The sequence below is a fragment of the Python bivittatus genome, unplaced genomic scaffold (assembly GCF_059951505.1).
Source record: "Python bivittatus isolate LINGU-HERP-01145 unplaced genomic scaffold, Pbiv_v1 ctg000180_np1212, whole genome shotgun sequence".
Lineage (NCBI taxonomy): Eukaryota > Metazoa > Chordata > Lepidosauria > Squamata > Pythonidae > Python > Python bivittatus.
Window position 1 is genome coordinate 4044264 of NW_028277047.1, and position 15967 is coordinate 4060230.

The 15967-nt window shown below is 51.6% G+C and overlaps 1 protein-coding gene across 2 annotated transcripts; it reads left to right on the forward strand.

Annotated features, from left to right (window-relative positions):
• Positions 1-50: 50 nt before the first annotated feature.
• On the forward strand, positions 51-14977 carry MTA2 (metastasis associated 1 family member 2). 2 transcript variants are annotated; one of them, XM_088137339.1, is made up of 18 exons: positions 51-232; positions 4372-4439; positions 4606-4699; positions 6377-6494; positions 7789-7852; positions 8293-8410; positions 8510-8612; positions 8710-8809; positions 9835-10023; positions 10331-10405; positions 10532-10590; positions 10986-11083; positions 11254-11393; positions 11671-11899; positions 11983-12072; positions 12816-12934; positions 13366-13536; positions 14547-14977. In XM_088137339.1, the coding sequence occupies exons 1-18, from the start codon at positions 205-207 to the stop codon at positions 14745-14747; spliced, it is 2064 nt and encodes a 687-aa protein (XP_087993465.1). In that variant the 5' UTR covers positions 51-204; the 3' UTR covers positions 14748-14977. The 2 variants fall into 2 exon arrangements, with proteins under 2 accessions (XP_087993465.1, XP_087993466.1); XM_088137340.1 differs by having other exon boundaries at positions 53-232; positions 13388-13536.
• Positions 14978-15967: the final 990 nt, after the last annotated feature.

The following is a 15967-nucleotide window of genomic DNA, read 5'->3' on the forward strand; positions in this document are numbered from 1 at the left end:
TTCCAACGAGGCCCGGCCGGAAATGCCCGAGCCCTTCCGGAGATTGCCGAAGGGCGCGCGGCAGGGCCGGCCCAGGGTGCGTAAGGGGGAGAGACGGAGCGGCGGCGGCGGCGGCGGCGGCAGGCCATGAAGAGCGGCCGGGCCCGGAGTTGCTGAGGCGGCCGAGCCGGCCGGGAGGAGGACGCGCGGCGCCCCCGGGGCGCCATGGCGGCCAACATGTACCGGGTGGGCGGTAAGGAGGCGGCGGCTCTTCGATTATTTCATGATTTGTCGGGGCGGGGGGGGAGGGCATGGAGGGCTTTATTTAAAGCACAAAAAAGGGGGGGGGCTGGGTTGCCTCTGGTTGTTAGAGGACGGGGGGTGGTCCGGGTGGGGGGCTCTGGGGAGGGAGGCGCCGACCAGGAAGTGGGGGAGGGGCTGGTTCGAAATGTGGAGCCCCCAGTTCTTTTGGGGGGGCATTGTCCCCTTTTTGTGCGCTCCTGAAGTGTGGGGTTGCAAACCCCGTTGTCCATAAACAGGGAATGCCCCCCCACTTGCCCATTCCCCACAGGGAATGCCCCCCGAGAGTGTTGCTCGGTCTCTTCCATCATCCGTGACCAAGCCCTCCCCCGCCCTCTTGGATTAAAGATCCCATCGTCCCCATCCAGACCTACTTCCTTCAAACCTGGCGTTCCCAAGATGTGCTGGGTTACAACTCCCATCATCCCCAGCTGGGCCTCCCCTGGCACTCTCCTGATGCCCTGGGCTGGAACCCCCATCGTCCCCAGCCAGGGCTCCCCATTCCCTTCTTCTCTCCAGATGTGCTAGGCTGGCACCCCCATCATCCCCAGCCTGGGCTCTCCATCCCCTGGCCCTCTCCTCGATAGCAGGCATAACGTTGATACGAAATACAACTTGATGGAGAAAATGGAGCAATTTAGGGGGGCAAGAAAAGGATTTAAAAGAAAGTAGTTTGGGGAGGGAAGGAGAGAAAGAGGGCAGCTAAAGCATCTTGCTAAGATTTGCAGAGAAGCTAAAAATAAATGGGTGGGGATATAATTAGATTTTCCCCCCATTCGGTTAAAGGATGACCTGAGCAGGTCGCAGCAAACTTATCCTGGTCTTTCATGACGTGGTGGGGGAATCGGGGTCCAGCAAAATCGGAGGGAGGATGGGAGGTGGGTGGATGGGAGAAGAAGCAGGATTTGGTTGAGGTACATGGAGGATGTGGTTTGACTCTCAAGAGCGGGGAGCACTAAGAAATCAATAGAAAGAGGCAGGGGGTCTGCAACTGAGCATGCGAACACAAGATACGTGCGTGACGTGGCTAATACTTCAGACTCAGCAGGCTGGGGGTGGTAACCTGGATACAACACCAGGAACTGGAGGCTAAAGAATTCACAGAAGAGCAATAGAACTTCCACGTCCAGAAGCAGTATATCTCTGAGGACCAGCTGGCGGAGAAACAAAAGGCAGGGAAAGGGCTGTTGCCTTTGTGTCTCGCTCACAGACAAACCACCCGCTTTCTGTCTGGCTGCTGTTGGAAACAGAAAGCCGAAGGACGATCTGGTGGAGCTGTTTATACCTTCTTCCTCTTCAGTCGGCGCAGAACGCTTTTGCCCCCCGTCTGTCTCAGGAGGACCGCTTCCTGTGCACCATCAGGCTGTGTAGGAGGGGTGGAGATCAGCCTGGTGGCTCACGTCTTGCCTGTAGAAAGTCCACCTCCAGTCCTTGGCTTCCCCAGCTAAAAATATTGGGCACCAGAACTAAGAAATGGCCTTGCTCCGAGAACCTGAAAAACCACTTTGAGTCAGAAGAGCTGAAGGTGGGCTCTCTCGCTGAACATCTCCAAGCCTGAAGACTTCATCATCCGCTCTCTCCGCTTGCGTCCTCCCTGGATTGCCAAATTCTCTGCAGGCCTCTCTGATCTGGCAAGCTTTTCTTTCCCTTCTGATTGCTCCATCTTCGCTCTTCAAGATGGACTGAATCGGAAAGTCCAGCATTTGGTGACATGTCAAGCCGGGGGCAGTTGTCTCATCAGGATGTGACCGCTTGGATTCCTTTGAATAGATCGGACGTGAATGGACTAAAAACACTGTTTCCTTGTATAGCAAGTTGTGGTGGTTCATCTTTAAGATTCCCAGGCCTGGTGGTCAGGAATTGCAGGTGTCGAAACTGAAAATAGCTGGAGGGAGCCAGGTTGCTTCCTCCTGTTTTATCCAGTTGCGATAAATGTTACTAAGGTAATGCAAGATTATGAAGTGCTCTTGGACAGAACAGTTTGTTGTCTCATCTTAGCTTTAGCTCAAATGTGGCTTCGGCGTCAGAGATGTCCAGAAGGTTATCAGACTGCCATATTGAATGGGACCGAACGGGGAAAAAAGATTAAATACGTGGCTGGAATGCAATTGTGTTCATTGCATTTAAGATCCTTCGAGTACAAACTGAATTGTGTTTCGGTTCTGTTTCCACACGCTCTGTTTTGGAGCGGGACTCGGCGCGGCCCTCAAAGGGTCCCTTCAGTTTGGTGAAGTTGTAGATTTCAACTTAAAACTCTGGGAAATTTAGCATGCTGTCGATTGCGTCGGCTAAGGAGCACGAAGAGCAAAAAATTAACCAGAATGTTGAGACCCTGTTCAGTCCCACTCTGCTTTCACTAGATGATTCCAGGTTCACTCTCATTAAAACTGTCCTTCCCCAACTTGGACTCTTCCAGCAGTGTTGAACTACCACTCCCATTATTCCCAGCCAGTCCAGCTGTTGCGAGGAAAGGGAACAGTTAGCGCCTTAGTTGGGATTCCAGCCCCAGTGCCAAATTTCATAGCCGCACCACATTGTTTCAAAGAGAAGTGGGCTTTTCCAGAATGGGGAGGACATTCTGAATGTGTGTGTTGGGGGAATGAATTTGTCCTTGGGGAGCAGTAGAGGACTTTGTGGAATCACTGGGAGAACCAGAAGGGGTTTTTGAACAAGGTTCTTCCAGTGGAAATACATTTATGAGAAAGTAGCATTATTGTTTTTATTGTTATGGTTGCACAGTCAGCCAGATGTTTAGACTGGATTTGGCCTTTTTACCCACCTATTGAGTCCTTCCCAAAGACCTGGGATAGGCAGATGTTATTTGATGGTATTAAAAGTATCTTGCAGGATATAAGCCCTTTTTCTCCTCCTCCTCCTCCTCCTCCCCCTCCTCCTCCCCCTCCCCCTCCCCCTCCTCCTCCTCCTCCTCCCCTCCTCCTCCTCCTCCCCCTCCTCCTTATAGACAAATTGTTCAGGCTTTGGGAGAAAGAATCGTGAGCTTTTTAGACTGATTTCCCTGGGGTTCAGATTTCATCTCCTTCCCTTCTTAAAATGCCAGGAGACTTTATGGTCAGTTCTCAACAATCACCTTCAAAGGAGGATGTGAAGCCTGAAAAAAGAATGCGCTACCTGGATCCTCAGGCGGATGCAAAGTGTAACATGGTCAGCTGTGGCTTAATATGTCCTGTGAACCAGTCATTGGTGTTTTCTTCACCAAACCACAGCATAATGTAGAACCTCTATCCTAGAGTAGTTAGTGTAGATCAGTGTTTCTCAACCTTGGTAATTTTAAGATGTGTGGATTTCAACTCCCAGAATTCCTCAGCCAGGATGGGGAATTCTGGGAATTGAAGTCTGCACATCTTAAAGTGGCTGAGGTTGAGAAACACTGGTGTGGATTATAGGAATAAATATTCTCCATGGGAAGTCCCCTGTTTGAATCTCAATTCTGCCATGGATTCACCTAGGGAATTTAGGAAGATCAGACTTTCTCTGTTTTACTTATGGGTATGAAGTATAGCATGCTGGCTTATGCATCACACTAAGCCACGGTTTGTTGAATAAACCAGGGTTGGCTGGGTTTTCTTTAAATGCAGCGCTGAAGACACCTTAAAGTTTATCACAGCATGAGAGAGTTGTTAGTAATAACTGCTCAAACATTTGGCTGTAGAATTAGCAGAACTAGGAATGCTTTGGTAAATTGCAGTCAAGCCAAAACACTTGGATTTATTATTTAAGAAAAGCAACTCCCCCCCCCTTTTTTCCCTGCAAAATCAAAATTTAGGGGAAGGCTAGGGGTGAATTTTCATGTTAAAAGACCAGGAAGTTGTTTCTGTGGCTGTTAGCAATTAAATATGTTTTTGTCGCTTAACCCAAGGGTATGTCCACTTTCCACTCAGTCCCTTCTTTTACCTGGGTATAAATGGCAGCCCTGGAGGTTTAAGTCAAAAATAAAAATCAACCCATGGGCTAAAAATACGTCCAGTTGCCTGAGCTCCCATACATAAAGCGTTGCTCTTCTCCAGAGGAAGCGACTGGATTATCATCTTTTCCCCCTCTTCTTACTTAGTTCCTTTTGCTTACTCCTTGCAGATTACGTCTACTTTGAGAATTCCTCTAGTAATCCCTACCTCGTCCGTCGAATCGAGGAGCTCAACAAGGTATGGGGGGGGCTGGGCAAATTGGGTGGGAATGGCTCTTCCCTGGAGCTGGTGATCCGTCGCATCCAGGGAAAGCTGGGGACATTAGGGATGGGGCAGGATGTGGGGAAACCTGAGGCTTTCAGGGCTGGAGCATTTGACTGAGCGGCCGCTTTTCCCTCTCCAGACGGCCAACGGCAACGTGGAGGCCAAGGTGGTCTGCCTCTTTCGACGCCGCGACATCTCCAGCAGCCTCAACAGCCTGGCTGACAGCAACGCTCGTGAGTAGCCGTGGCTTCTGGCCTGCTAGACCAGGCTAGCTTTCTCCTCGCCATCCTGGGAAGGCTTTGGGTCAGAAGGGAGGCTTTGAGATGCAGAAAACGGCCTGGCTTTTGGGGTGGGGGCTGCGCGGCCCTAGATTTGAAGATGAGAGGTTCCCCCCTCCACAGCAACAAGGACGCAGCTCAGCCAGGAGAGTGAAAAAAGAGGGACTGCGTGAAAGGCTGCCCCACCCTCTGCTTGGCACAGCCGGGCCCTTAAAGTCCGAATTGCGGATGTGAATGCGGAAGCCCGTTTTCTTGTGGGTTTTGATCTGTACAGAACACACACGTGTGTGTGCTTGCAGGTGGAATAGTGAAGGGCAGAGAAGAAGCTGGCTTTTTTTGGGGCATGTACCAGCTTGGTGCGAAGTTGAGTGGAGCGCCTCGGGGGCTGTGGGGGTGGAGAGCACGGGAGAAAGGCTTGGTCTAGAAAGACTGGTGCTGACGCCGGGAAGGGGCAACTTCCAGCTTGTGCTGCCAGTCCTGGCCCAGCCCCCAGCACCTGAAGGGTTAACAGAAGTGGGCTTGCAGCTGTGCGCATGGGAGGAGGAGGAATGTGCGGGACTTCTGTGGGGGTTCCCAGCCTCTCCGGCAGGGGCTGTGACCTTGACTTGGTTGGGCCTGATTGGGCAAAGAGGAGGAGGGTACTGGCTTCACGACAGGCCTGCCAATCTATGCCCGCCCCTTATCCCTGCAGAGGGTTTCCTGAGCCCCGAAGTGGGGGGTGGGTGGGAGTGGAGTGAACACCCCTCTACTTCCTGTCCTCCCCACCTTTCTGGGACACTGCCAAGTTCTAGGAGCAGAGGCTGGGGCGGGCCAGAAGAAGAACAATGCTTGGGGGGCGCTGTAGAAGGACACAGAAGCATGTGTGTGTCTGGAGAGTGAAGGAGAAAAAGAGTGTAAAATTTGCTGGAGGGCAGAAAGGACAGGAGGGACTTCGGCTTGAACCTGGCCCCCGGTGGCATTTTGGCCACAGAGGCTCCTGAGCTGAGCGAACAGAAAGCGGAAGGAGAGATGTGATGAAAGCCCCAAAGAGCACAGGCATCTCGGGAGCAGCTGTAGATTTTAAGACAGGCAAAAAGGGAGTGTCTTCCCCCCCACCTCACTAAACTCTGAGAGTTGCTCTGACAGCATGTAGTAGCAGCTTAAGTGGCCTTTGTTTAAAGCGGATTAGGCAGCCGTGTGGTGTGGGAGGTCTTCGGCGTTTCGAGCGTAAAGCGATATCCGGCCTCAGCAGTTTTACCTCTTGCAATGGTAGCGCCACTTTCCTTTCAGTTTCGAGTGATGGGTTGGGAGACTGGCCCAGAGTCAACCAGTGATTCTTTGGTGAATATCTCCCTGGGGATCCCAAATACTGTATAAACTTCCTAGTTGTCAGATGGTAGGGAGAAAAAAAAATATTCTCCTCCATTTCCTCCACCTAGAAAAACACCAGCTTAGGTGGATCGGAGACCCAATTTAAGCTTGACTCAAAACACATCTTTATGTAATCTCTCATTGGACGTGTTGATCCCTAGCTGATTAAAAGCCAACTTGTGCCTTCTCTGAAAAAGATAGTATTCCTGGAAGTGCTTATGTGTTTCTCCCTTCCTCTCCCCATCTGTGGTCTCGTCTCCCCCCCCTTAAAAAAAAACCCAGGTGAATTTGAAGAAGAATCGAAGCAGCCTTCCGTTTCGGAGCAACAGCGGCATCAGCTGAAACATCGCGAGCTCTTCTTGTCGCGCCAGTTTGAGTCTCTGCCCGCTACCCACATACGGTGAGGAGAGGGTTCAGGAAAGATCAGGGTGGCTGTGTTGTCTCTGAGGCTTCAGGGAAGGGGAGAGGGGCTGCAGGGCTGGGCAGGCCTGGCTAGCAGCCCAGTTTTATTTTGTCATTTCTCTTACAACGCTTACGTCCAGCCCAGCTTGTACGACTCTGAGTGATTTGCAGTAGCAAGATTTTCCAGAAGTACAGAAGTCGGTAGTTTCAAGTCAAAATTCAGGGAGAACATAAGAATAGCTGTAATGGTATGTGGGAAAGGCCTTGGGAGATGGGGCAAAGAGACCCTGCCTAGGGAATGGTCAGATAAGAGAACATGGCCTGCAGCTGGATAGTGGGTGGGGCAAGAGGCTCAGAAGGGACCCTCCCTAGTTTCTTGAGCTGTAAAGGAGATGGGGGAGAGAGAATTATACTTTCAGACTTGCAAAATCATTGTCAGCCTTCCCAGGTAAACCAGACAGGAAGCATGACGAGATGAGCTAATTCTATTTTATGGCAAAGCTACATTAACAGAATCTTGCAAGTCTGAAAGTACAAGTCTCTTGCTGTCTCCTTTACAGCCTGAGAGGTTAGGGAGGGTCCCTTTTGAGCCTCTTGCCCCACCCACTATCCAGCTACGGGCTATGCCCTTCTTATCTGACTGTTCCCTTGGCAGCATCTCTCCGCCCCGTCTCCCAAAGTCTTTCCCACATACCATTACATCAACACAGCAGCCCATCCCTAATAAATCAACAAAGCCTGTAAAAATCATCCAGGAAATACAGCTTTCACTGCCTTGCAGCTCGCCAGCAGGGAGAGCGCAAAGTAGGGTGTTCCCAAGTGCTACTGAGAAGGAGAGCTTTTGGGCTCACGTCTCCCTGATCTGACACAAGGGCTGGACCCTGAGCCTTCCCTCCTAGACTTGGGAGCAGAGCAGCTGAGCGTGGACTTTTCAAGAATATGACCCCCCAGATCTTAATACTAAATAATTCATTCAGGACTGAAACTATGATCATATAACTCATATTTTGATGTGAACTGCAGCAGCTTTTTTCCTACAGTGTGCTCAACTTTGGGTGAAAAGCCAAATCATCCTAAATTGCAATTAATATGGATAGGATTGTTACTTTTCTCTCTTTTATTTTCAAGACTGTAAGCTTTCTAAATAATAGAATGTTAATCGTTTTTAATCCCATTATATAAACATCACCGCACTGCAATCTACATTGCAATCGTACACTGTATTAAGATTTATAACGTTGCAATAAAAGTGGGGAGGGCAAGAAGATGATCACTGTTCTCTTTGGTTGCAGGGGGAAATGCAGCGTTACCCTGCTCAATGAAACAGACATCCTCAGTCAGTACCTGGATAAAGAGGTGAGACAGCATAATGGTCTGTGGGAATGAGCTTGGGAGACAGGAGGGAGAGCCACAGAAGGGACATCCGGTGTGTAAAAGGTGGCTCAGCCCAGAGAAGGAAAAGCGGCGTGGGAAGCATCTCAGAAGGGACCTTCCCTAGTTTTCCAAAGAGTAAAAAGAAAGGAAGGGAGAAATACTTTCAGTCTTTCAGGATTCCCTTCATGGAACTTGACAATAAAGACAGAGCTAGTACTCCTGGTGGTGCTTCTGACCAGGACTCCTTTGCAGGGCTAACAGACAGGGAGGATGAAAAATTTTGAAGTTCCTCAGACAACCCTAAAGACTTGGGTTTCCACCCCAGTGGCTCTTGACTCCAGTGGGCAGAAGAGCAGGCAAGGGACCCTCTCAGGGCGGAATTCCCGAAAGTGACGTTGAATGCTCCGCATTTCTCTTCCCAGGATTGTTTTTTCTACTCGCTGGTTTTTGACCCGGTTCAGAAGACTCTCTTAGCTGATCAGGGGGAGATCCGGGTGGGCTGCAAGTACCAAGCGGAGATCCCCGAGCGACTTGCAGAAGGTGAGCGAGGACGGCTCTGGGTTTCAATCTGGGGAGAAGAGGAGTCGAGCTGGAGAAAGGCCAGCCATGGGTGCTGACACCCCTCTTCTTCCTCCTCAGGGGAATCGGACAACCGGAACCAGCAGAAGATGGAGATGAAAGTGTGGGATCCTGATAACCCCCTCACCGACCGGCAGATCGACCAATTCCTGGTGGTGGCTCGGTGAGATCCTGCTGCGGGCGGGTTGGGCTGCTCCGGGCCAGGTTGCTAGTAGGGCCTAGGGATGATTAACCATCTCGTCTCTTCTCTCTGGCCTCAGGGCCGTTGGCACTTTCGCACGAGCCCTTGACTGCAGCAGTTCCATCCGTCAGCCCAGCCTTCACATGAGCGCAGCGGCTGCTTCTCGAGACATCACACTGGTGAGGCAGGGAGGACAGGCTGCTGGGGTGGGTCAGGGCAGGCAAAGCTGGTGTTCCTCTGTGCTGGAATCAAAACAATCTGTTGCAGAAGACTAGGAGACTAGGATCTGCGTAGCTCTGACCGTTTTTGTTGGCCAGAGAGTCACACAGCACACTACCTTGGGCTGAAAGAGGTTGATTAGCTATTTCGCTTGTTGAAGGAGCCCAGCTGTAGTCTTGGCGCGTGTGTGTGTGTGTCTGTGTGACTTGAACCATCACATTAAGCTCAAAGGTGGTTTATTTGTTTGGGTTCAGTATATTACATGAACGCAGCAGAGTTGGTGAAACCAGCCACTCGTGACCCTGCTCGGGGCTGTAAACGATGGTTGTGACCTTAAGGACTAGAAACTTGTTTGTCTGTAACTCATGCAAAAACTTGGCGTGTGCGTGGAACCTCACTCCGTGCGAACCGTAGTTTACAGCCCAAATTAGAGTTTGCGAACTGGCAAACTCTTGTTTCGAACAATTTGTTTGCTGCCTCTTGAACAACAGAGCTTGCAAAGGCCAAACGGGAGCTGCAACTCAGATTGGTCATTTCAGACTTGGTGGTAAGCCGGAGCTGAATTGTTTACTAGCCAGCTCCGGATACTGATTTTTCAGTTTAAACATCTCATGAGACCCTGTGAAGCTTCCGGAACCACAGTTTGACAAGAGGCCTGAACAGAACCTGGGAATCTCAAGATGTGGGATCCTTGTGTTGGAAGTCACTTCTTTATCCCTTCCCTTCCCTTCCCTTCCCTTCCCTTCCCTTCCCTTCCCTTCCCTTCCCTTCCCTTCCCTTCCCTTCCCTTCCCTTCCCTTCCCTTCCCTTCCCTTCCCTCTTTGATTTTGGTTTCTGTTATCTTTTACAATTATTTAAATCTTTAATAAAAAGTAATTAAAAACGTGGGATCCTTGCGCTGCGGACCTCGCTCTGTGATTTCTCTGCAAACAGACCAGCAGCCCACGGCTTCGCTTTTCTAAGAGATCACCTCTCTCTCTGCCAGTTTCACGCAATGGATACCTTGCAACGTAACGGCTACGACCTGGCCAAGGCGATGTCGACTTTGGTGCCCCAGGGCGGGCCCGTGCTGTGCCGGGATGAGATGGAGGAGTGGTCGGCTTCCGAAGCCATGCTGTTTGAGGAGGCCCTGGAAAAATACGGCAAGGACTTCAACGACATTCGGCAGGATTTTGTGAGTAGGATTGTGGCACAATATTCCTGGTAAAAAGGGAGAATTTCCCCCCGACTCTCTCGGAAGAGCAGGGGTGTTCCATTGCTGACAAGCCGACTGAATTTGTAAGCTGTAATTTGTGACTTTGAGGCTTCTCCATGGAGAAAATTTCTCCATACAACGTCTAGACTTTTTGACTTGGAGCTGGGATTTAAACCGGAAAGCTGTTGAGCACGACTGAACCAGGATTTGCAGGACTGAACCCCAGCCCCTCATCCCCGATCAGCACTGATGCCCCCTTCACTCTTAAAGCCCCTCTCTCTTGCAGCTGCCTTGGAAGTCCCTGGCCAGCATTGTGCAGTTCTACTACATGTGGAAAACCACAGACCGATACATCCAGCAGGTGAGTGAGGGTCTTTTTGCAGCTGTCTCGGGAAGAGGGCGATTCCTTACTTGAGGGTTACACATTTCCTGGGGACCCATTTTAAGATGCTCCTTCTGACCATCTACAATTTCTTCTTCTGCACAGAAAAGGTTAAAAGCGGCCGAAGCTGATAGCAAATTGAAACAGGTGTACATCCCAACCTAGTGAGTATCCCATCTCGGGTTTGAGGGGGTCAGATTTCTCCCCGGCAAACTGGGATTGGGGTGGAGAAGCGGGCGCCCGAAGACCCCGGAATGAGCTTCGGATTTGTGGTAGAAAAATTAAGAACCCGTTATGAAAAAAATTGAGCGGTGGCCTGCGTCTCAAACGCAAGCGCTATTTATTCCAGACTTGGCGTTTAAATTCTTCTGCCCTACCTCCCACGCGAAGGGGTAGAAGCAATTCTCTGTGGGGCGGATTCCCCCAGTCCCTTGTCTTGAGAATGGCCAGATCTCGGGTCAGGCTGGTTGCTTTTGACCTGTGAAATGCAGCCCTCACGGGTGAGACGTCACCCCCTCCGAGCCTTTCAGTGGTGCTGTCCTCCCTTCCCCTTCCACAGTACGAAACCGAATCCGAACCAAATCATCTCCGTTGGCTCCAAACCCGGAATGAACGGAGCCGGCTTTCAGAAAGGCCTCACCTGCGAGAGTTGCCACAGTAAGTTTCCACCCAGAAATCAGAGGCGCCTCTTCCTCCTGCTTGACTCAGGGGGCCAAATTATCTCTCCTTCACCCCACGCGGTTGGGGAGGCCTCTGGAGGGGGATGAGCCCCTTTGGCAGGCGGGTTATGAACGGCACTCCCACCTGGCGCCTCTCTTGCCCCACAGCCACCCAGTCAGCCCAGTGGTACGCCTGGGGCCCCCCCAACATGCAATGCCGCCTCTGTGCCTCCTGTTGGATCTACTGGAAGAAATATGGTGGCCTGAAGACGCCAACGCAGCTCGAGGGAGCCGCCCGCAGCGTTACAGTAAGAGACCTCCCCTTTGCGGCTTTCCGTTAGAGATTGGACGTCAGCTTTGGACACACGTTCTGCTGGACGTTGGTTTTTAATCAGGAATGATTAGTCTGCTTTATAGTGAAGAAGCGTCTGCCCGGAGGGGGTTGTGGTGCCTTCATCCACCCACGGGAACAGGTTTTCTAGCTTGGGCATCTTTTAACGGGCTTGTGGGCTGTGCCACCGACTTCTCTTTCCTCTTCCTCTGAGCTAGCCCCAATCTCATGGGACGTCCTTCCCTTGTTCGCAGGAGCCCCACTCTCGAGGCCACACGTCTCGGCCAGAAGCCCAGAGCCTCTCGCCGTACACGACCAGCGCAAACCGGGCCAAACTGCTGGCGAAAAACCGGCAGACCTTCCTGCTGCAGACCACCAAGCTGACCCGCATTGCACGGCGAATGTGCCGGGATATCTTGCAGCCACGGCGGGCTGCCCGGCGCCCCTATGCACCCATCAACGCCAACGCCATCAAGGCAGAGTGTACGTGGGGGAGAGAAAGTGGGGAGGAAGGGCAGGAAGACGCTGGTAGATCTCAACCAAGGCATGATTTCCTTCCCATCCAGGCTCGATACGGCTTCCCAAGGCAGCCAAGACGCCCCTGAAGATCCATCCTTTGGTCCGTCTTCCTCTGGCTACCATTGTCAAAGAGCTGGGTAAGGGGTCTCTGTGCTAGCTGGGTCTCTGTTTCTCTCTTAATATGTGAATGGCCTCTCTTCCTCACTTCCTGGTCCTCCCCCTCTTGCCCCCTCGAAAGGAAGAAGACCATGGAAAGGGGAAGGAGAAGGGGCCAGGTGTAATATGTAGAAGGAAGGAAGGGAGGGAGGGAGGAAGGAAAGGAAAGAAGGAAAGGAAGGAAAGGAAGGAAGGAAGGAAGGAAGGAAGGAAGGAAGGAAGTTCTCCTTTTGCAGCCATGAGGTCTAGAAATTTATCGGTGTCGTTTTGGGCAAACATCTAGGTTTATTTGGCTTGCCGCAGAATCCGCTTTGTTGTCAGCCCTGGCTTGCCATGAAACCGGTAATTGCCGATCACGGGAGAGGAACGAACTGTAGAATTCCCCCCCTGCGTTTCATGGCTGGACTTAGTCGGTCGCCTCGGCTGGGGAGAAAGCAAAGATTGATTCAAGAAGCCACGGATAGGTTGACGTGGTGAACTGACCTGCGATTTCCCCAAATGATGGTAGGTGCCATAAAAATAAAGATCACAGGTGGCTGGTCCACCCATTTCCAAACCACCAAGCAACTATATCTGGGGCTAAGGTCAGCTTAGCCACTGCGTTTCCCTCTCCAACATGCCAAAGATCACAGGAGAACCTCTCTCTGAACCGAGGTCAGAAGTCAGAGTCAGCCAGCTCTTGCCCTTTCCAGCACCCTCAGCACCGTCCTTCTGCTTTTCACAGCCGCACAGGCCCCACTGAAACCCCGAACCCCTCGAGGCACCAAGACGCCCATCAACAGGAATCAGCTGACCCAGAACAGAGGTTTGGCTGGCATCGTGGGCAAACGGACTTTCGAGAACGTGAGTGGCTCTGGGCCGTGGGTGACAGGTGGGCCGGGCCAGGCCTGGAGGTGTGGGAGTAGAGGGGGTGACCTTCTGTAAGGGAAACGGTCCAGAGATTTGGAAAGCCAGAAAGGGCGGAAATGGCAAAAAATCCTCTATGTCCTTGTAGGAGTTGGTGTAGTTTGGGGGCTACTGTGTCATATATTGCTGTTCCATTTTCCAGAACTTCCCTCCTCCATCTACGAGGGAAGCCAGCCCTGCTTTGTCTCAGTTTTCTCCCTGCAGAATTGGGCAGTGGTATCGCTCTCTTCCTCCTAGCTCGTTCAGAGGGCTGTCCCCCTGTCTCGCAGGCAGAAGGCTGATCTGGAATGGAAGGGGTGGGAGGGTGGCTGGGCGGGAGCCCGCAAGAGGTAGACACTGCTTTGGGGGGGGTTTCCTCTCGCTGATAGCTCTGTGTGCGACCGGGCGCAGGTGGCAGGGGGCGGGCTCCCCTTCTCGGCCAACGGGCGGCCCCTGACTTCCGGAATGAGGTCAAGCACTCAGCCTGCCATGAAACGTCAGAAGCTGAACCCGGCCGACGCCCCCAATCCTGTCGTTTTTGTGGCGACCAAGGACACCAGGTACCAAGGCAGGGATTTGTTAACAGGGCCGTGGGGTGATGGAATGGTCTGTGGGAATGACCTCGGGAGACAGGAGGAAGAGCTGTAGACTAGGCAACAGTTAGATAAGCAGCAGCTGAGCCTGCAGAAGAAATGGGGATGTGATAAACGTCTCAGAAGGGACCTTCCCTAATTTCTCAGGCTGTAAAGGCCCGGGGGGGGGATGTACTTTCAGACTTGCAGGAGTCTGTTAATGTCACCCTACAATAAAAATAGAGCTAGTATCTTTGGGTGTACTTCCTCGCAAGGCTGACAGGTGAGCAGGAAGGTGATGGTGGGTGGGGTGGGCCATTTCACCTACCCCTTCTCTGGCCCTGGGAGGGTGATACAGCCTCTTCTGTTCAGTCCTCTGCCCTTCGATACAGAGTTTGTGCCAATTCCCTGAATCGGAAGGGCAGAAACAGAATTCCAGTTCAATGCATTCTAGAATTCTGGAATCCCTTTAAGGTTCTGAGTTTTGGGGCAGGGGTGATCTGTTATCCCAACAGTCCAGGTCTTTTTTGACAATTCCCCTGGGGAGGTTAGTCAGGGTGGGCTATGGAAAAACGGGTTCTCCTTTGCTGTTTTCTCCAAGCCAGGCTGATCAGGATTCCCCAAATAAAGGAGTCGATTTTGTGTCATTTCATGTTTTTACTGCATATTCTGAGTTTTTACCAAATTCTGGATATTTCTGGCTAGAACGCTGGGAGGGGAGGGAAATGAAAGACACTCCCCCCTTAAAAAAATGAAGTCAAAGGCAAAGTCTCCTTTTGCTCCCTAAGGCCTAGAGATTTGCTGGTTGGGAATTGTAAGATGCTTCCGAAGGATGTTGGATGTCTGGGGAATAGAGGACCACAGGGATTTTGGGGAGGGGGAGGCTGCAGAGGAACCCTCGAGCAAGTGGTTTGCTCTGCTGTAGGATCCAGCTGACGCTGCCCTGCTAGGCTGGCCCCTAGCATGCTAAAACCGTGCTCCTCCTCTTCCTTCACCAGGGCCCTGCGCAAGGCGCTGAGCCACTTGGAAATGCGCCGTGCTGCCCGTCGGCCCAACCTGCCGGTCAAGGTGAAATCAGTGCTGCCCCTCAGGCCCCTGGGGGCTCCCCTGGTGCCCGTCCCCCCAGTCCATCCTGCCAGCACCAGCGAAACCATCATCCTGGAAGACTGAGTGCGGGGCTCCTCTTCCAGCCCCTCTAGGATGCCGGTAGCCACCTCGCCCAGCACTGAACGCCGCTTGTCCCACGTCGGAGGCCTGTCTGGCGGAAGACGCTTCCGAGGCTCCTGTTGCCAAGCATTTGCTGTCAACGGGCAGGGGAGGGGACACCCCCTCCCCGTGGCGGATCCTGGGTATCCCACACTCTCTTTTTTATATATAAATATATTTTTAATTTCCACATTTTACATTTTTACTCCCGGCCCACCCTCCCTTCCTCCTTGCTGATCTTAATGCACAAACGTCCTTCTTTTTAGGGGCGCCCTTGTTTGCGCCCTCCTTGTTTTGGGAGGGGGACACGCTAGGCCTGGAATTGGAGGAACAGACATCCCTTTTCAAAACATCCTCCTATCCCACTGTTTAGCTGTTTCCCTTCTCTCCCTTTGCTGTCTGTGTTGTTTCTCCTCTTCTTCTTCCTCAGCTCCCATAAAACCCTCCTCTTCTCCCCCCCCCCATTTGGGAACAAGGAGCAGTCATGATTTCTTGTTAATGCGGCCATCCTCAGAGTCTCCCTCCTCTCTCCCCCCCCCACCCGCCTTTGACAAATCCATTTTTTTGTACATGGTTTGGAGAGCAAAAGTCAGGTTTTTTTAAAGTCAGCCTCTAACTGGTTCTTATAGCAACAAAAAAAATAAAAATAAATGCCGTTTTCTTCACGTCTTCCTCTCCTCATCATTTTTGCGGGGAGGGATCAGCAGGAACGGGTGACTCCTTTGAACACCCTTGGACAGCTATTTGCTTTGCTTTCATTTCTGCCTGTTTGATAACAGCTTGTCCTCTTTCCTCGCTTTGCCTTACAGCAGATTCCTGCGTTAACAGCCTATTCTCCACGTTGGCTAGAAATGGTGCAGAATACTGGAAGGCCTGTGGACAAACGATAGTTCTGTTTTTGTTTTTGTTTTAAAAAGCTTTTGGTGCAAAATTCTCCCAGTTCTTTTCCTTGGGGTGGAAACAGGGAAGGTCATGATGCCTGAGAAAAGGTAGATGGGAAAGAGGAACACAGATGTGAGGAAGAAAGCTACCTGGATAAAGTTGCGCGTGATGTATTTGGAAAGGGGTGAGTTAGTGACGTAGGCGGAATCAGATTTACTTTTATCCTTTATGGGAAAGGATCCTTTGCTTGATTCAAAACAGCACCGTGCTCTAATTTGGCTTCCTTACCTCAAAAGGACATTATTGGTAGCTTTCGCAAGAAGAGTGCAAA